The sequence below is a fragment of the Bos indicus genome, chromosome 1 (genome assembly GCF_029378745.1).
Source record: "Bos indicus isolate NIAB-ARS_2022 breed Sahiwal x Tharparkar chromosome 1, NIAB-ARS_B.indTharparkar_mat_pri_1.0, whole genome shotgun sequence".
Classification (NCBI taxonomy): Eukaryota; Metazoa; Chordata; class Mammalia; order Artiodactyla; family Bovidae; genus Bos; species Bos indicus.
Window position 1 is genome coordinate 96,754,332 of NC_091760.1, and position 20,813 is coordinate 96,775,144.

Genomic DNA, 20,813 nt, shown 5'->3' on the forward strand with positions numbered 1-20,813 from the left:
AGGAATTCTAGGTAGGATAATTTCCTATCTGTACCTAGACCCTGAAACTGACGGTTGGTATTGTCACGAATATCCTCTAATCTTCTGTGGTACCAGTGAAGACACAGTTGGTCCCAGACTTGTGGTTGTGCTTCACTTACAGGGTCGGAGGTCATTTAAATATTTTACAAATACTTTCATGGGAATGATCCTTCATTTGCTCAACTACTAGACTAAAGAAGGGTTAGGGTTAGCACCTAATGATTTCCTTTATTTTCCTGTAAGCAAAACTAGTCATTCAAAAGAGTGATTTGTATTACTTTACATTTTGTCCTAGTATCTTCAGATATTTATAGCTAGAGCTTATTTCAAGTTATCTAGACTACAATATTACTAGAACTGGATTTCTTACATAAGACCCTATTTTTATAATTTTTTTATTTTCTGTTCTATCTTACATATGTATGCTGCTGCTAAGTCGCTTCAGTCTTGTCCGACTCTGTGCGACCCCATAGACTGCAGCCCACTAGGCTCCCCTGTCCCTGGGATTTTCCAGGCAAGAGTACTGGAGTGGGTTGCCATTGCCTTCTCCTTACATATGTATAGAATACACTTGAAATTATGTTGTTGTAATATAAAAAATGGTTGTGTATGAGGAGTAGAAACTAGAGTCTTTTATTTAAGCTTTTTGTTTAAATCCTTCATGAGTGTATTATTTTTTATAAAACTGGTAACATTTTTTTTTTAAGACTTAAAAACTAAATCTGTAGAGAAAATCATTCTGTTCAATATAAAGAACATTTTTGATCACTTTCCCTTAAATGTGATTTGTATTTACCTATGTCAGTAAAAACTGCCCCAGGTCAGTAATTCAGTTTTGTGATCCTACCCGCAGATATAGCACCAACCCTTTAACAACGCATCTGTTCTTCCAGTTAAGCAGAATCACTGCTGTTAAACAGCAGCTGACATGCTTCCTGGCTAGCAAAGATGTGCCGCTTTCTTCCACTGCTAAACCATGCCAAGCTGAAACCCTCAGCTAAAGCAGATTCACAGCTCCTGATCATGGCAGATGTTCAGACGGCTGAAAAACTAGCCTCTACTAAGTTAGCACCTACAGAAATTAATGGTTCCAGATCAGGACTCTCGTTTGAGCATCACTCACGGAGGAAGGATGAAACAGCTTATCCTATTAGACTTGGTCTTGAAGATCACCTGAAGCCTCAGGGAGCTTCAAGGACCACAGTGAGATCAAGAAAGCGATCTCACTCCCAAGGATGTAGCCCACCTCGAGAGTCAGGACCCCAAGTCATTTGTGTATCCTTTCCAAACATCTCCAAAGTGATGAGCCCCCAGTTGTCTATTTCTGCAAGTAAGAAGGGCCTTAGAGACCCATGTGGACCTTGGGGCATGAACTCATGCGTCCATACAAGTAGCTCGTCTCCTCCAAGAAGTGCTGCATCGTTAAATGGCCTCTCTGGGATGCATGACCACCTGTCCTGCAGTGCTCCCAGCCCCAAGCATAAGTTTAGGAAAGAGACACCTACAGATCCCTCCAGACACCACCTGGAGAGGACTGGGATGCCTTGTAAAGTATACCACAATCTCCTTTCCCCTGGACAGCTCCCTCATACACAAATGTACCAGGAAAGGGGAAGAAACGTCAAACAGTTTCCACTTCCTTCCTTTCACCACTACTCAGCACATTCTTATTTTCACTTAAACATTTTAACTTCATTGTTTTCTAGTTACCATCTGTCCTCATCGTTAAATTGGCTGGCCTGTCCTCTCTATTCAGAACTAATTCAAGGGCGCCAAGGTTTCAGGAGCCATGGCATTCCTGGGGGCGCATCTCTGCAGATATCACGAGGGAAATTTTCTAGACTTCGTAATTCCCCTGTGCTTCTCGGCCAGGCTCCTAGTGTAAAGAAAAGTTAGATAATGGGTGTGCAAACAGCATGGTTGTGTCATCAGTTACTCTTGATGTGAGGTTCCCAGGCCATCCTAAGTCTGGCCCACCTCTGGTGGGTGACATCTTCCAAGGTCTCTGGCTTCCTGATAGCTGGTATTCTTCTTCTGGGCTTCATGCACTTTTGGACATGTGTGTGTGTGCCTGTGTGCTTACTCGTGTCCAACTCTTTGCAATCCCATGAACTGTAGCCCACCAGGCTCCTCTGTCCATGGGATTCCCCAGGCAAGAATACTGGAGTGGGTTGCCATTTCCTACTCCAGAGGATCTTCCCAACCCAGGGATCGAACCAGCATCTTTTCTGTCTCCTGCATTGACAGGCAGATCCTTTACCACTAGGGTCACCTTCTTTTTGGATTTTGTATTTAATCCTATCTTCCTGGGTCTGGTTAACATAATGCAGCTTCCAACTAACCACCTATCTCTTCATGAAGCAGTTCCCAAGTCTTTGAGTGGGTGTTCCTGTTTTAGAAGAAAGATGAAACATTTAAATGATAGAATGAATGACAGGGCTAAATTGGGGATTGTAGCAACTGGTATACAAGTAAAAACAAATGATTATCTGCCTGAGTTTGATTCATCATTTTTTTAACACCCACTTCCTAAGATGGGGATAAAAATGACTGTAAGGATCCTTATTGTCTAGATCTTTCAGTGCTTCTATCAGCAATGTATGAACTTTTCTTCTAGAACTTTATTTACAGATTTCTTTGCTTTCTTATAGTAGGGAGGTAGGTGAAGTTCAAAGTAGCCAAACAGTAAAATACATTTCAAGACTTTAGATATGGACAGAATTTCTAGCTCAGCAGTGTTTTAGTTATCAATCGATAAAAAGAACCCAGGTTTAACTGTCTTTTGGAGGTATAAAAAGAGGGACCATTTTCTTTTCCAAATGCCAGGCTATAAACTTGAAAATATCCTCACCAAGGATGAGGTGGCAGCAATGGCATGGTCTCCTGTGATAGAGGCTCTGAGCTTTTTTGTACCATGTGCCTTTGAAGACACCAGCCAGCTGTCTTCCACTTACAGCTGCCTCTTTTGTAATCTGCTCCTGTATTTGATTTGTAACTCACCTCTATACCTTCTGGGCTTCCCTGGTGGCTCAGTTGGTAAAGAATCTGCCTGCAATGCAGGAGACCCAGGTTCAGTCCCTGGGTCTGGAAGATCCCCTGGAGAAGAAAATAGCAACCCACTCCAGTATTCCTGCCTGGAGAATCCCATGGACAGAGGAGCCTGGTAGGCTGTCAGTGGAGTCACAAAAGTCAGACAGGACTTAGCAGCGAAATCACCAACACACCTTCTCATCATCCTGAGTTTTCCTTCTTTGGTTACTTTTCCATCCACTTATTTCTCTTCCTTACAGTAAATCTGCATTTTTTTCATTAGCAGTGTAATGTTGTTACAATGGTTCATCCTTCATGGTTTTGTTCCTTCATTTTGTAAAACATAAGTCGTCATCATGTTTCTCATTTCCTTTTTTATTAATTTGTCAGATGTAGCGAGAACAAATGGAAACACTCAATTGTTGGCAAATCTTGTTGAACTCTTCTCTCTATCCTTTTCCTGAGTATTCTGGTTGTCCTAAATGTCACATTAGCTTTGATTTTCAGATCTCAGCCAGAAAGGAACACCAATGTCTCCTTCAAAAGGAGAGGTAGTGGACATTCTCACTCCTTTCAAATTCTCTGCCATTTTTGAATGGAATGTAAGTCAAATTTGTTCTGTAAAAACATCAATATGATATACTATATTAAACATCAGCAAAATTTAAAGATCCCCCCCCCCCCACCTCCCACACTGGCTCTTTCTGAAAGATGGATACTCCTTTTCTTTTAAAGCCCTTTTCTTTATAATGGTACAGATTCCTATTTCTTATAATGGCTTGTGATTATTGGGGCCTGACAATATATTTTTTTTTAATTTTCACCAACACACAGCAGCAACAGAATGCTCTATCTATGAGTATTGCATGAGATGGCATTTTCCTTTTTTTTTTAACACTTCATCATGTTCTTTCTCTGTAATACATGCCAGTCATCTGGTCATGGTTTTATTTAGCAAATGATGGGCCAAGATGTCTCTTTATATCCCATCAGTTCACTGGGCTATGAAATTCCTGTATATAAGAACTCCTTCTCCACTTGTTTTCTCTGCTCTACACTGATACTTTTTTTTTCTTTTTATTTGAGTTATTTTATATGAGCTCTCATATAAATATTTAGAGAGTTTACAGCTCTGTTCCCATCTTTCCTTAGTTTCTGTTTATCTCTCTTAAGATTTAGCATGAAACAGACCTGGCAGGAAATAGGAAAGAGCTCGTTTGAGTTCTCATTCTTCCACTTCCAGGCTGTGTGACCCTGAAGTGTCCTAGCCTTCCTGGGGTATAGCCTACCCATCTGTACTTTCTCTCTCAAAGTTGGGAGGATCCTGGGCAATCGTGTGTGAATGTGCCATTGAAACTGTAGGCACTCTACAACTGCAAATGAAGTAGTCAACGTATTTCTGTTTTGCTCCAAAGGCTGTTGTTGACCACAAGGAATAAGTGTTTTGCCTCTGTTGTTTCTGGTTGGGATTTCACATGAGCAGTTCACATGCATCTCCCATCTCCTCCACTTACCTCTCTCCCGTGATGGATACACACTTGTTAATTTCTCATCTCAGCCTGCTAAAGATTGGCCTCTGTACTTTGAAGTTGTCCATTCACACGAGGATCTATACTTTTCTTGTGCAATCCTTGGTTAGGAGTAGATCTTGGTAAAGTACCCCAGGGCCTTATCTTTGACAAGACTACATTTCAAGCATTCCCTAGGAATGAGGGCAGGAGGAGAAGGACGTGACAGGATGAAATAGTTAGATGGCATCCCCAACTCAATGGACATGAATTTGAGCAAACTCAACAAGGAATGAGTGTTTCCTCTGTCCTCCAAGGTGCCCCAGAGAAGGGATAGCCCCAGTCTTGCTCAGTAACCATCTTCCCATGTGGTTTTGCCAAAAGACAGCATGACTCACCTCTTCATGTGCCCAGTGAGTGCAGGATCAGAATACCTAATGAGGACTTAAAGGTCATTGAACTTCTTTATCTTAACTTCTTTCTCTTCCTCCAGCACTGCCAGTAAAGACAGAAATCAAATGTTTTGTCCACTTAGAGGGGAAAATTTCCCATACAGTTGTGTTCAATTCACCATATACTAGCTCTTAAGCAGGACTTCGAAGACCTACATAGACTCCCACAGACCCTACAGTCATATATTTAATAAAGTGTTATTAAAATACACCCATATGACAGTAAATATATTTTGTTGTCAACATTTTAAAAACTACTTCTATGATTTTGTTTTGAAATCTCTCAGCAGATAACATTTCTTATTGCTCTGTGAGACATTAGAAGTTGTAAATTGTTTTCAAATGCACAAAACAATTTAACAATTGACATTGATGTAATGTTTATACTTGTATACATGTTTCAACATGGTTACTTATTTTGAAAATTTTTTTAAATCTTGTAATCAACACATTTATTTTCAGGTCTTCTGTTACCCACTGGGCAACACAGTCCTGCCTGGAGTGGAATCTTATTTCTGAGACCACAGTTATTTTTTATTTTTCCCTGTAATGCTGTAATAAATAATATAGCATTTCTGCAGAAGTGATTCAAACCTATTCAAAGTTATTTTAGTTTTGATGGTAAAATGATTCTTTTAATAAGAAAAAAGCCTGATTCTATGGTAAAATTGATCTTTCTCTCCTAATGTAGTTCTCTATATTTGTTGATAATCCCATCAAGTATGAACTCCTTTCTAACAGATGTCTTCTGTTGTTATGGAATGGCATCTTGACATTCTTTATACAGTGCTACTAGAACACTTTTTTGGTGGTACTTAAGATATTTTACATCTTCTTGGTAGCAGGAGGTTGAAGTGAAGACTCATTTTTTTTTAAATCATATCATAAAAGGAAGAATATATCTCCATTGAAACCCAGTTTTTAATCACATATATTCTTAATCTGGAGGAAAACACCTCTTGTGTCTCACTCAGTGTTCAATTAGTAAACATAAGATGTGATGAATCAGGAGGACAGACCTTTGTCCATCTGAAACAGTTACTAGGATGTTTGATTTGGTATCTTTACTCCAGTATTCACGCTGTTCCTTTGGTGCAAAAGCAACAGATAGCGTTATCTTCCTGAAGACTTTAGGACAAGATTTTCTTGAGACAGAGTAGCCTGATGCCTCACTGTTACACTTATACAGATTTTCAGATTCTTGGGACAAATTCCAACCCAGGAAATCTCATCACATTGGGTTCATCCTGAAATAATCTGCAGAGTGTAACAATAGATTATTCATACCATATATTTTACGATGGTAAAGACTGAAACATACTGATGGTAGGATTTAGTATGTAAACGAACTGAGAGAAGGCATAGGCAATGTTACTAGAAATACATTAGTGATATCCACACACAAATTGTGGTGCTGGAGAAGACTCTTAGGAGTCCTTTGGACAGCAAAGAGATCAAACCAGTCGATCCTAAAGGAAATCAACCCTGAATATTCATTGGTAGGTCTGTTGCTGAAGCTGAAGCTCCAATACTTTGGCCACCTGATGCGAAGAGCCAACTCACTGGAAAAGACCTTGATGCTGGGAAGGATTGAGGGCAGAAGGAGAAGGGGGTGACAGAGGATAAGATGGTTGGATGGTATCATCAACTCAGTGGACATGAGTTTGAGCAAGCTTAGGGAGATAGTGAAGGACAGGGAGGCCTGGTGTGCTGCAGTCCATGGTGTCGCTAAGAGTCAGGCATGACTTAGCAACTGAACAAAAAGGTATCCACACATGACTAATCAGACCCATTAACTGCCTGGGAAAATCAGCATCCCCCTTTGTGCCCCACTCATTTCTAACAACGGTTTTAGGGCGTATGTGGCCCACGGTCCTATTAGAGACAAAGGTGCTTCCTTTCCTGGAGGTTTGTTGCTGGCAGTTGCCAAAAGAATTCTTCATCTCAAAAATGGTTTCCTTGTTCAATGGAGATCTTTGGGGACAGACTTTTCAGCTGTTGTTTTTAATGTACTGTTTCTAAATGTGGGTTTAAAACAATCTAAAGATATTTTATGGCTAAAAAAATAAGAATGGCAGGTATCTTAACTTCCTTACAATATTTGGTTTGTAAATATCTGGTAAGAAGTGGCTACAGTTTGGATAAACAATTATATATCTGAAGATGAATTGAACCTCTTGGATTTCTGACCTCAGACTGCAATGGTTTGAATATTGAGGGGTACCCATACATGTGATTTTTCTATTTAATGATCTTCCCTAGAAATAAGAAAATGACTAATACTTGACTAATTCCGGTGGTCTAGAAATAGTCATGGAGAAGGCAATGGCACCCCACTCCACTAATCTTGCCTGGAAAATCCCATGGATGGAGGAGCCTGGTGGGCTGCAGTCTTTGGGGTCGCTAAGAGTTGGACACGACTGAACGACTTTACTTTCACTTTTCACTTTCATGCATTGGAGAAAGAAATGGCAACCCACTCCAGTGTTCTTGCCTGGAGAATCCCAGGGATGGAGGAGCCTAGTGGGCTGCCATCTATGGGGTCGCACAGAGTCGGACACGACTGAAGCGACTTAGCAGTAGAAATAGTCATCTTCTCAAAGAGTCTAGTATTTGGAAAAAACAATACGTTGCATGCCTTGGTCTCAGTTTATCTAGGGCTGTCTTTGCAGGACTTTCTGTTTGTGTTCTCATCTCAAAGCTGGCTTTGTTCTTTCCTTTTGCTCAACACAATAGCTAAACAATTATTGCTGATGTAATACTTTTTACACACACATACTTCCACAAAGTATACATGTTCTGGTTTATATCCCTGGTTTTTTGCTGATTATCTTATTTGGTGTGTGGTAAGCTTCTGAGACATGGAATTTCAAAACCAAAGTCAACTGGATGTCAGTTGCACATACATGCACAGCCATGGCCAGGGAAGAGGTGTTCAGATGACTCTTGTGTAGAGGCAGAAGGGTGGTTTCCTCTACTGTAGCACATCTTAACATGTTAACATGTTTATAGTTAATTTGAGAGTTTTAAAAATAGACTTCGTGTATGAGACTGAGTCTGCCTCTAGGAATATTCAGAATAGGATGGGAAAGAAGAGCCCTTTTGACTTTTTATTTCAAATCAGGAAGTAAAATGAATAAAGGATCTTAGCTGTTACATACAAATATGTCTTGAGGACCCACATGTGGGTTCCGTAACAGGCTATTACAACACAAAGATAGTGAGTCAGCAGAAGAGAGTTAATGGGCATCAGGGTGGAATTATTGCCCCAGTGGGTTTGGAAATTACAACTGTCAAATTGACCCTGAAGAAATAAAGGACAGGACAAGGTGGATCTGGAGAAAAGTGCTAAGACCTTTTAAAGCTGTTGAAGATTTTAAGTCACGTCTTGCAGTGTACATTTTGTTTATCTACATTTTTATTTATAATTTGTCCTCTGCCACAGATTGTCTAAGGGTGACTTTTGCTTATAAAGATAGCCTTCTCGGGTCCTTTGAGCCTTCCCTGTGAAGCACTTCTGTTCAGTTATCTCCTCTGGGCTGAGAGAGACTCTGCAAAAAAAGGGAGTGACAAGGGAATGAAGTGTCCAGAGGGCTGGAGAGGAGAGGAGAAGCAAGAACAAGCGCCATGTGTGGAAATACAGGCAGGAGAGAGGGAAGAGAGAGAGAGTGGAGTCCAGGCTGGAATGGCAAAAATGCAGCGGGGCAGTGCAGTTTAGGGAACAGGAAGGGAGACACCTGCAAAGAAAAGGCCCTCAAGAGAGAACAAAAAGATACAGGAAGTCAGTTTAAGACAAGCCATGCTCATTGAGCAAGACTCCCACTTGCCCATGAGTAGGGCTCAGGAAGCGATGGAGGGCGAGTGTGCTCGGCACATCCTCTTATCAGCCCTTCTGTGTTCTTCCCCGTCCTGTCTGATTTGTCAGCTCAAAGCAATTTTCTGTTTTCCCCAAACAATTGTAATACCTGACATAGTTGCCTCTCTCCCTGACTGAGCCCTGGATTTGTGACCAATCAACAGGACAGTGCTCCAGCTGATGCATGAGAAACTCTTAAAAAGCAGGTCCCAAATTCTCAGCCAATACAGTAGCACGAGATAATGGGCAATGGAAGGGTGAGGCCTTAAGTATTCTATGTGTTTTCCATGCTGTTATTTACTCTGACAGAAAAGAGCTTTCTGCAGATTTTTGATGCAGAGCAGATAGAGCTTCGACTTTCTAAAATGATTTGATTGGAGGGATGCAAAATGGCTGTGCAGGTGACTACACAAAATCCTGACTAGGAAATAAATCAGCTTCTATCCATTGAAGCACTTCTTTTTTGTTTGTTTGTTTTCTAGGTAGAAGAACGGTCAAGGCTCAACCGGCAGAGTTCACCTGCCATGCCTCACAAGGTTGCCAACAGGATATCAGACCCCAACCTGCCCCCACGGTCGGAGTCCTTCAGCATCAGTGGGGTTCAGCCTGCTCGGACACCCCCCATGCTCAGATCAGTCGATCCCCAGGTACAGCGTCCCTTCATTCCACTGGGTTTTTCAACAAGGTGTACAATAAAGTCTAATAAAAGTAACAGGGAATAGTAACATGGATTTGGGTATCAGACCAGCCAAATCATGGCTTTTCCTATCAAATCTCTAGTAAGATAGGAGACCCCACTGAATGTGTAAGACAGAGGGAGAAGAGAGAAGGAAAAAAGCCCCATTCTTAGCTTTAAGCTAACTGCAAAGTCACTTCTTGGTAAATTGGCCTCTCAAGAGACCCATAGAAGCTCCTGCTAGTCCAGAACAGGCATCCTGTGAGTTGAAATTACCAAAGCTAAAATTTATGTAGACCTCTTTGTGACCCCATGGACTGTAGCCCACCAGGCTCCTCTGTCCATGAAATTCTCCAGTAAAAATATAGGAGTGGGTAGCCATTCCCTTCTCCAGGGATCAAACCCAGGTTTTTGGCATTGTAGGCAGATTCTTTACCACCTGAGCCACCAAGGAAGCTTGATGTGTCTATAAACTGTTACATTATCTTTTGTTCCTTGGAATTTTGACATGAGCCTGAAACTGGAAAAGTTAAATGGACTAGATGAAGTAAAATTGTGTTTTCTAAGCCAGTGGTTTTAAAAATGTGGTCCCTAGGGCAGCAGGATCAACATCACCCAGAAACTTGGTAGAAATGCAGATTCTCAGGCCCAACCCAGACTACTGATCAGCAACTCTAGGGGTGGGGCTGGAAGTCTGTAATTTAACAGCCTCCAGGTGATTCTGATACACTTTGACGTTTCAGAACCACTGTTTTAAGCTATTTGGAAAAGAAAAGATTTATTCACTTTTAGATAAGTGGGAAGCTTCTGGAAGTTTTAGAGGAATTTTTTAAATTGTGTATACCAAAAATGAAGTAGGAATTGAGATGTAGGATGAAATTTCATAAAAAAGAGGGGTTACACAGCAGTTCTCACCTAAACGTGTCAAGTTTCTTCCAGGTGCCCACCTGTGTCAACACTCCCACAGGTGTTCTGAGGGCACCTTTGATATATGTAATGCTATTGAACTGGAGTTTCAGAGCAGATGCAATCAAGAATTCTTGATTTTAAGTTTGCCTTTAGTATATGAGGTCCAAAATTCTTCAGTACTAGCCAAATTAGCTTATCTTGCCTTTTTTGTTTTTATTTGTATATAATGAGTTCAGGCCTAAGCATCCATGAGTTCAAAACACACAAAGTTTCTCTTTAAAAAACCCCACTTTGACTTTTTAGGAAAGTTTTTCCTTATAAAAGGAGAGAGTAGAGAGAAAACTTAAGAAACTACGTGAAAGTGACTAGGAAATGAAACTGTTGATATCCTGTGACAGACAGCTAATTGAATTAAGCGTTCTTCAGGAGCTTCAGTTTTTGTTTTTGTTTAAGGGACTCTTTCAAAGTAGGTTTGTGTTTTGTACTGCATATTCTTTAAGTTTATTTTATTCAAGTATAGTCGATTTACAATGTTGTGTTAGTTTCTGCTATACAGCAATATGATTCAGTTACACATATATATACACATTCTTTTCCAGTCTTTTCCACTCTGATTTATCACAGGGTATTGAGTGTAGTTCCCTGTGTTATACGGTAGGACCTTGTTATTTTTGCATTCTATATACAATAGTTTGTATCTGCTAATCCCAAACTCCCAGTCCATCCCTTCCCCACCCCCTCCTCTTGGCAATGACAGGTCTGTTCTTATGTCTGTGAGTCTGCTTTGTAGATAAGTTCATTTATGGCATATTTTAAGTTCCACATAGAAGTGTTACCATATGGTATTTATCTTTCTCTGCTTGATTTACTTTACTTAGTGTGATGACCTCTGAGTCCATCCGTGCTCCTGCAAATGGCAGTATTTCATTCTTTTTTATAGCTGAGTTGTATTCCACTGTGTATGTGTGTGTGCGCGTTTGCGTGTGTATGTATACGTATACATACATACCACATTTTCTTTATTCATTTATCAGTGGACATTTTGCTTCTTTCCATGTCTTCGCTATTGCAAATCATGCTTTTATGAACACTGAGGTACCTATTTGCAAGACAGGCTTTGTTTTTGTGTTAATGCTTAATATATTTAATGATATTTAGCCTTAATATGGACTTCCCTGGTAGCTCAGAGGTAAAGAATCCGCCTTTGATGCAGGAGATGCAGGTTCGATCCCTGGGTCAGGAAGATCCCCTGGAGAAGGAAAAGGCAACCCACTCCAGTATTCTTGCCAGGAAATTGCCTGACAGAGGAGCCTGACAGGCTATAGTCCTAGGGGTCGCAAAGAGTTGAACACAACTGAGCACACACCTACACAACCTTAATATAAATTTGATTGGTTACAGTTCTGTTCTCGTTGAAGCATACACTCAACTGAAGTGGACTTTGAGGATTTCCTTGGAACTATAGTTAGCAACATTCCAGGCTCCCGAATCAAGAGGCTCTGAAGAGTCTGGGGCAAGGCTGCTCCAGAGATGAGACCTCAAGCGCAGGAGGAACAGGGCCAGGCTGGTGGAGGAGGGCTGTGGAGGTGTCCTCTAGCAGTCTGGGCACTGAGATTTCAGACCAAAGAGAGTTTGATAGGTGCCTGGTACAAAGCAAATACTAGATTGATGTTTATTGAATTAACAGTTTAATTTAGAAAATGCTCTAGATGTTTTCCCAGCCAGGATTGATTGACCACCTTCAATATGCCAGGCATGGTGCTAGACTCAGAGAGAGGAAGTCTGATGTGGCTCTTGTCTCCTGGGGGCTTCCCTGCACATTGGAGGAAAAGATAGGCTCACGTGAGCACGAACAAGGAAGTGTGAGGGGTGAAGGGTTCTCCGAACTGTAGGTGGTCATGATTTGTCTTAAAAAGCAACATTTCTACCTAAAGTCTGCATTTCTTCCCTGCATGAACGATATCAATACATGCCAAATTGTGAGACTTCCAACTCTAAAACAAACATCCTAGTGTTGTGAGATATATAATACCCTAGGTGGTAAGAGCCAGTTCACCAGAAAGCAGGATCACATAGCAGTTAGGCTGTGGAGTTACAACATGGGAACTAGAATTAGGCGTATGTGTAGGTTACAGTCCAGTCTCTGGCACATGTTAGCTGTGAAATCTAGGTTGTCATTTACCTTCTCTATACCTTAAATTCTCATGGGTAAAATGAGAAGAATAATTGTGTCCAGCTCATGGTATTTAATGAGTTTATAAGAAGAAAGATCTTGAGAGCGATTCTTGTTTCACAGAGCACTCTCTGAAGTCCAAGTTAGGAGGTTGAAAGGAGGAAGTTTGTATGATCAGAAGTGCTTGTAAATGTATTGCTGGCCAATAAATGTTCACTGAAATCATTATTATCATGACACTTATTTCACTGACTTCTTATCAGTCCCAAGTCCATCATTTAACTCTTTGCCAGCAAGTCTGGTCCAGCCCTCCAGCTCTAAAATAGGAAATTTAGGAGAGCTTTGAAAAGCATGCTGCAAAGAGCTTCTATGGGCTCCATGTGCTCTTGATTCTTTCTCCCTAAAATTTTATCCTCCCTTCCCATGAGATCCTAGTTGATCTGCATTTCCCTGGTGACTCAGACAGTAAAGAATCTGCCTGCAATGCAGGAGACCCAGGTTTGATCCCTGGGTCAGGAAGATCCCCTGGAGAAGGGGATGGCCACTCCAGAAATCACTGCCTAGAGAATCCCGTGGACAGAGGATCCTGGCGGGCTACAGTCCCTGGGGTCACAAAGAGTCGGACACAAGTGAGCAACTACTACTAGTACTTGTAATAATGCTGCTGTGATGTTGGTTTGATGCTTAGATCCCGCATCTGGTAGCAGTGAAATCCCAGGGACCTGCCCTGACCGCCTCCCAGTCAGTGCATGAGCAGCCCACGAAGGGCCTGTCTGGGTTTCAGGAGGCTCTGAATGTGAGCTCTCACCGCGTCGAGATGCCACGCCAGAACTCAGATCCCACCTCTGAAAACCCACCTCTCCCCACTCGCATTGAGAAGTTTGACCGAAGCTCTTGGTTACGACAGGAAGAAGACATTCCACCAAAGGTAACATTACTGGAGTTCTTATCGTCATCTCTATCATTGTCATCAACGTTTATTATTACTATTACTGTTACCATTATTATTACCCCTGTTGCAGACCATTCATAGCACCAAAGAACATGATAACACAGCACCGTCCCTTCTAATTTGTGTTCGTCCCTCCTCATTCCCAGGCTAAGACTTGGCTTGTCATTCATCATCTCTGATCTCCATTTTCCCCAGAGAAATGGAGGCTCTGGTAGGCTGAAGGACTTGAAAGCATATATCCTGTATCCAGAATTAGAACTCCCAACCCCAAGCCTTCCAAACTATTCATTAATACTATCCATCTTGAGAAATAGAATAATAATGGATATTCTCGTTGATGACTTAATCTATACCTAGACAAATTTAAAATTTCCAGATTAAAAAGTAAAGAACTTGTTTATTTCTATTTTGGATAGCACAAAGTGAAACCACATCACAGGTGTTCAGAAAATAGTAATGCTCTTAGAATATGTTAGTTGGTTCCACTAAGGAAAGCTCCCTCTAGGCCAGGTTGTACCGAGGATTAAATTGTAGGGTGAAATGACCAATTGTTCCACTGGCTTGGTTCCATTTGTTTTTGTTTTTGCCTATACCAAGCTGTTATACATTCCAAATGTCCTAACACATGGCTGTGCATCTCACTACAGACAACCTGAAGTATTTCAAAACACTGGAGAAATGTTGCATCAGATTCTTCCTGGTTCAGGATTCCCTTTCTCCTGAACTTAGCTGAGGAGCTGGGATAAATGGAATGCCTCGCAGTTTCCATAGATCCATACCCTTATTGATTCCAGAAAAAAAAATAGTACTTTTTATCCAGATGTTTTCAAATATTTTTCCTCATCTTCCTCTCAAAAAACTTTCCATGATTTTGCAAATGAAATTGGCTGATAGGTGGCTTTTTTGTTGTTCTCGTCTTGGGGATGGCATCAGGCAAGGTTATTTATGGAGCAAAGTTCAATCTGAAAAACAGGATGGGAAGAGGAGCAGACAGGAGAGCTGGGGAGACATTTGAGGTCATTGGTCCATTCTCTTCAAACATGCAGGCACACATAACTCTGGAAGAAAAACTTTAGATCAATACAAAGGTTTTAGGTTTTAATGATTCATTAGACCCTCTCGACAACTATTGCAGGTGACCAAATACAAAAGGAAAAATAGCAGTAATATTTAACTGAGCAGGTGGGAGCACTGATTCGGTCATTCTGCATCACTTCACTGGCTCGTCTTTCTAGGTCTTTATCTTAAAATGTTTTATAATAACCAAGAAAACTTGTATTCATTGTAAATATTCTTTAATATATTAAGCAATAATATCAAAACAAAGCATAATTTTAAAATATCTAGTACAAAATATCAGATTGGTCAGAAAGATCGTTCTGTTAGTAGATATATTATTCAATGATGTTCTTGGTGAAAATGAAAAAAAGTTTGTCTTACTTTTACTTTTAGAACCAAATGAACTTTTTGGCCAACCCAATATAAATCCACTTTAAAAGGACCTCCAGAAAAGAAACATCAAAGCACCCGAAGAATGTTTAGCCCACCTAGCTGTCAACATTTTCATTTCTTGGTCACTTTTCATAAAATTTCTCCTCTGCTCTCCCCTCAAGTTGAACTCCTTTGGTGCACTTAACAGTATTCAGTTTCAATAGAAAATGTGGCATACTTGAATTTACCTAATCCCTTGACCAATAACCTAATGATACAATTTCCTACTGTACTTCACAGTCTAACTGGTACTCACATAGTTTTTTGAAGACCTTCCAGCAGTTTCATTATTAATCCTATTTTTTTATTACATTTGCAAATTGACCTCCCAAAGCACAGTGTTAGGAGTTTGTTTTGAATTAGCAATTGCAAGTTGGTTAGTAAGTGGAAACATTTAGGACCTATTGCAGTCATTTCTCTGAGCTCACTGAGCTTATGTCCCAAGTTCTATCTGATACCCTAGTTTCTCGCCAGATTTCATAGTTTCCTTATCTGTTTATCAGTTGTGCTGTGAGTTAAAAATGGAACTCCATTTATCTGGATGACCGTCATCAGATGCAGTTTCCAATGGCCAACTGAGTTCGTGATACCCCAGAGAAATTTCTGGTGTCCACCACTCTTGTGCCAGCAAAGGAGGGCAATTATTTTAACCCAGTACATCAAAGTAATTCACTTGCTCTGTTTCTAAATTTGTTTTTAACATTGAAGGCAGTACTCATTAATGGTTGCTAAAATGTGCCTCATTGCCTTTCCTTTGATTTTGTTTAGGGAGTTAAGTATTTCTTTGAGATGTTTCTTTCCTGTTTCTGATCATTCCATGTCTCCTGGCGGCTCTTAGGAAAGGAGTAGGCTGCATTTCAGGCAGTACCACATGGAAGTTATTTTATGGAAAATATAGCTGAATTCTGGTTTCCTTTCAGGTGCCTCAAAGAACAACTTCTATATCCCCAGCATTAGCAAGGAAGAATTCTCCTGGAAATGGTAGTGCTCTGGGACCCAGACTAGGATCTCAACCCATCAGAGCAAGGTAAGGGAAGGGAGATGGATAAGGTGAAGGGAAGAGCCCCGCCTCCCATTGCCATTACTGCTTTCCTAAAAAACTATCTTTGTTCTTTTTTCCCTTCTGAGGCATGTTGACTGGCCACCCGGACTGTAAATTTTGGTGGGCCAGAGGCAAGTCCTTTATTTCTTCAGTAGCCTTTCACAGACACCAGTGTGTAGTGTGGGCTCATACGTGAACGAGCAAATGAATCACAGAATCAATGCAGAAGCCAATCTGGCTTACCTTATTTGGCAGGTTTTCAAATGTGGGGGTAAAACTACAAATAAAGTCTGGGTGTGGTACCCCTGACCATTAACCTCAAAGACGCTTTGATGAAGCCAGCCAAACAAAGTGGCCTGATCTGAGATGATTTTTAGCATCAGGTCAAGAAACATGCCCTGTGGCTCTGTAGTAACCTAAACAGAAAGGAAATCCAAGGAAGACAGTATATATGTGTGTATGTGTGACTGATTCACTTTGCTATACAGTAGAAATTAACACAACATTGTAAAGCAACTGTACTCCAATTTACACATGTACACCCGTGGCGGATCCATGTATGGCAAAACCACCACAATATTGTAAAGTAATTAGCCGCCACTTAAATAAATTTATATTAAAAAAAAATAATAATAAATTTTTAAAAAAGAAAGAAATGTGCCCTGAGGACTGTTGAGACAGTAGAAAGTAACTAGCAAAGAGAACATCCCTGGTGGTACAGTGGTTAAGAATCAGCCTGCCAATGCAGGGGACCCAGGTTCAATGCCATACCTGGTCTGGAAAGATTCCACATGCCTTGGGGCACCTAAGCCCATGCACCACAACTACGGAGCCTGTGTTCTAGAGACTGTGAGCCACAACTGCGGAAGCCTGCAGGCCTGGACCCCACGCTCCACAACAAGAGAAGCTACCACAGTGGGAAGCCCGTGCTCACCGCAACTAGAAAGAGCCCTGGCAAAGCAATGAGGACCCAACACAGCCAAAAAGAAAGAAAGAAAGAAAATGATTGGCAAAGAAATGCTACAGTGACCAGCTGCAGAGCTGTCCTAGTTTGGCAAATTGCAGAAGGACTAGTTCTCATGAGGAAGTCATCTCTGGCATTATGGAGTATCACTGAAATACAGTGATGCTCCCACTGTTGCTCTTTGCTCTTCTGGAATTTTTTACCAACCGTGTATATTCCTACAATCAGGAAGTTGCATCCACCTACTGGTGGGTGTAGAGATCTGAAGAGAAGCTGGAAAATAAACAATATCCTTACAGTATCAGAGCAGATTTTATGGGGTAACAGATGCTGTTTGGTGCTGTCGTTCATCAAACTCCCCTCACATGTTTCATGAGTACACTCCTTTTTAGGATCAGCTGAAATAGCAAATGGCCTCTGTTGAGACTATAAAAAGGAACTTAGGGGTACTGTTTTATTCTTCATTGTGTTCATAAGAGGACAGTCTCTTGCTAGTCAAAGAGAAAGAGAGACTGGAAATGAAGGTTATGACTATTTGTACAGATCCTAAAATATGGAATGCTATGAAAAGCCTTAGGAAGGGGTCAGTCTGTAAATAAGACAGAACCGTACTAAGATCATTCATCTCTGGAGGGCAAAGAAGCTAGCGCATTCTGAGTGGAGTTGCCAGTTGCAGAAGCTCTGAATGAGCCATTTTTGTCCAGCAGCTTGTCAGGTTCACGCTGAGCTGGTGTTGTGAGCAGGACTGAGCACACCTGGTGTGGACTGTGACCAGGGAGCGAAAGGAATGTGAGGCTGGATTGCCAGCCTGAACTTTACCAGTCCTCCTCTCCAAGCGATAATAAGCCTCCAGTTATCAGGGCTTCTTGCTCCTTTGAACCCTGCCTTCTAGGCTGTGTTCATGAGATAAGTCGTTTAGAATTTTAGTTTCTGTACATCAAGCATCATTTCAACTTTAAGTCTTTTTCCCTCTATCAACCCAAAAGAAAGAGAATTGTCTTTCTGTAGTCAAATAAAAAGCAGTCCTTTGTTCCCTCTGAAATACTAATTCAATGACATTAAGGCTCCAAAATAACTGATAAATTGTCATGCATGCATGCTCAGTTGCTTCAGTTGTGTCCAGCTCTTTGCGACCCCATGAACTAGAGCCTGCCAGTCTCCTCTGTCCATGGGATTCTCCAGGCAAGAATACTGGAATGGGTTGCCATGCCCTCCAACAGGGGATCTTCCCGACCGAGGGATCAAACCCAAGTCCCCTGCATTGCAGGTGCATTCTTTACCTGCTGAGCCACCAGGGAAGCCCAATAAATGGTCAGTGGCTTGCAAAACATGTGCTTTTCCCTTGGAACTTCTTAAACATTGTATTTTGTCCAAAGAAAGGAGATCTTGTGAATACAGCTAACATTTTTCTGCTTACAGAGAAGGTAGGGAGGAAATGAACTTAGCGGTAATAATTATTTACCTGCAATGAAAATCAAAAGCATTGCGGGAGAGGGGGGATGGAGAATCCCTATCTCTGCCATGTAGAACAATCCTGCTTCTTTCTATTACATATCTCTAAGTGACCAGCACTTAAAGATGTGACACAGACTCTGCAGCTCTAGATTGAATTGCATTTTGAAACGTTTCGGGATTTGGTGTATTTATTGTGCTAGAGATGGCTTTAGTTCACCTCTGTTGTATAATAAAACATGCCAAGATGTGGTGGCTTGAAACAGTAACTATTTATGATTTCTCACCATTCTATGGCTTGACTTCAACATTGTCCTGCTGGTCTCACCTGAGCTGGCTTACGCAGCTGCACTGCAGTGATGGGTCAGCTGTACCTTCTTGGGGTTTTTCATCCCCAGCTTCTTGACTGTTTGGGGATTGCAGGACAGCCTCTCAAGAGGGAAAAGCCCAGTGCACAATTGGAGGAGAATTGCTTTACAATGTTGTGTTAGTTTCTGCTGTGCAACAGTATGAATCGGCTATATGTGTACATATGTCACCTCCCTCCCTCCCCTGTCCGTCATCACAGACCACGGAGCAGCTTCTCGCTGGCTATGTGTTTTACACATGGTAGTGTCTATATTTTAGTGCTACTCCTTATTTCAGCCTACCCTTCCTTCTTCCCTCCCCCATGTCCACATGACATGTCCATCCTCTACATCTGCATCTCTATTCCTACCCTGAAATAGTTTCACCTGCACCATTTCTCTAGATTGCATACATACATGTTAATATACAATATTTTTTTTCTCTTTTTGACTTAGTTCACTTTGTATAACAGACTCTAGGTCCATCCACATCAGTACAGATGATCCAATTTTGTTCCTGTTTATAGCTGAGTCATATTCCCTTGTATATATGTACCATATCTTCTTTACCTGTTCATCTGTTGATGGACACTTAGGTTGCTTCCATGTCCCGGCTGTTGCAAATACAGCACTTTTGAAGCTTTTGTTTCCATCATCTTTGCTAATGATGTGATTCACCAGTGGTGAGGGGTGGGGGGATTACTGTGATAAGACAGAGATTGTCCTATTTTCTATTGGTTCTAATAAAGTCCTTATAGATTTTTTGGTACCATTTGTCAGATAACTGCCCATCCATAAAGCCACAAAAAGGTTGCTTTTAAATATTTTTGTCCTTTGCAATACCGTATGGATTCCCAAATGCCTTATACTGTCAAAGTGAACTGGTGAGTTTAAACTATGATTTGATTTGTTCATTTTTTAAATTTCTGTTTTAAAACCTCCCATGCATTTTAACATTTAACTTTGATTCATGTGTTCTTTTAAAACAAATTAAAATTTGATTAAGCGAATACATTCAGAGTATGAAAAATTTTTAATTAATCCAATAATACCCAGTCAAAACTGAATGACTGAATGCTTAATTTCAAAAAAAATGATTCTCTGGCCTATCCCAAACCTACCTGCTTATGGCTGGTTTGTTCTCATTGGCTGTGTCATCAGAGAACAAAGGAAAAAGAATGTGGGCAGGCAGCCAGTTAATTATAGACTTGGCCCAAATATTTGGGCCAAGAAATCACTTTGTAATCTTAATTTTCTGTTTAGACTTTTTAATGTGATTCAAGTAAATGGAATAATTTTCTTTTTACTGTGTGTTTTATAAACCAAACAGCATTGTCTGCAGTATGTCAAATGTCTGAACCAAAAGTTAGCATTTAAAGAAATCTATATGAATGTTTTCAAGTTTTTACATATTTGGATCTGAATAGGATTGGTTAATACATAAAAACACAGGAAATCTATTATTTCAGGGAATTGTTCTGAAATTGATCCCCTCTAAGAGCATTTATCTCAGGCACCTTGGCCCCAAGGCCGGATCAGGTGACACCATAGTAAGGAAGAGAGGAACATGGCAGTGTGACATTTTCTCAAAACACTCATATTTTACCAAAAAAAATAAATGAGGTAGAAAAGGCATTTTAAAATTTTCCCTATTTCTATGTGTGATTACATAGAAACTAAACACTTCTTTCAGACTCCAGCAGCAAAGATAGCAACCTATTAAGATCAGTACCCACACTGGTTAGCTCCAGTGGGGGGATGGGGGGAATAGACTTGTGCTAATGAAGCCCAGATCAGGGGTTTAATGCTCATGGGATCCAATTAGCTTCACACCAAAAGAGGCCTGAGCCCCAGTCAGAGACGCAGGCTCATTCCAGCTGGTTCTGCTGATGCCCTGGCACCTCTGTCATCCCAGGACAGCCCTGGCCCAGGTTTTATCA

The 20,813-nt window shown here is 40.9% G+C and overlaps 1 protein-coding gene across 9 annotated transcripts in view; it reads left to right on the plus strand.

Annotated features, from left to right (window-relative positions):
* The window catches only part of TNIK (TRAF2 and NCK interacting kinase), a 407,441-nt gene that overhangs the window by 333,048 nt on the left and 53,580 nt on the right, over positions 1-20,813 (plus strand). For all 9 annotated transcript variants that reach the window (XM_070803591.1, XM_070803368.1, XM_070803755.1 and 6 more), the window contains 3 exons: positions 9,350-9,514; positions 13,314-13,553; positions 15,989-16,095. In XM_070803591.1, coding sequence (XP_070659692.1) covers positions 9,350-9,514; positions 13,314-13,553; positions 15,989-16,095 — 512 coding nt within the window. The remainder of the gene's footprint in view (positions 1-9,349; positions 9,515-13,313; positions 13,554-15,988; positions 16,096-20,813) is intronic.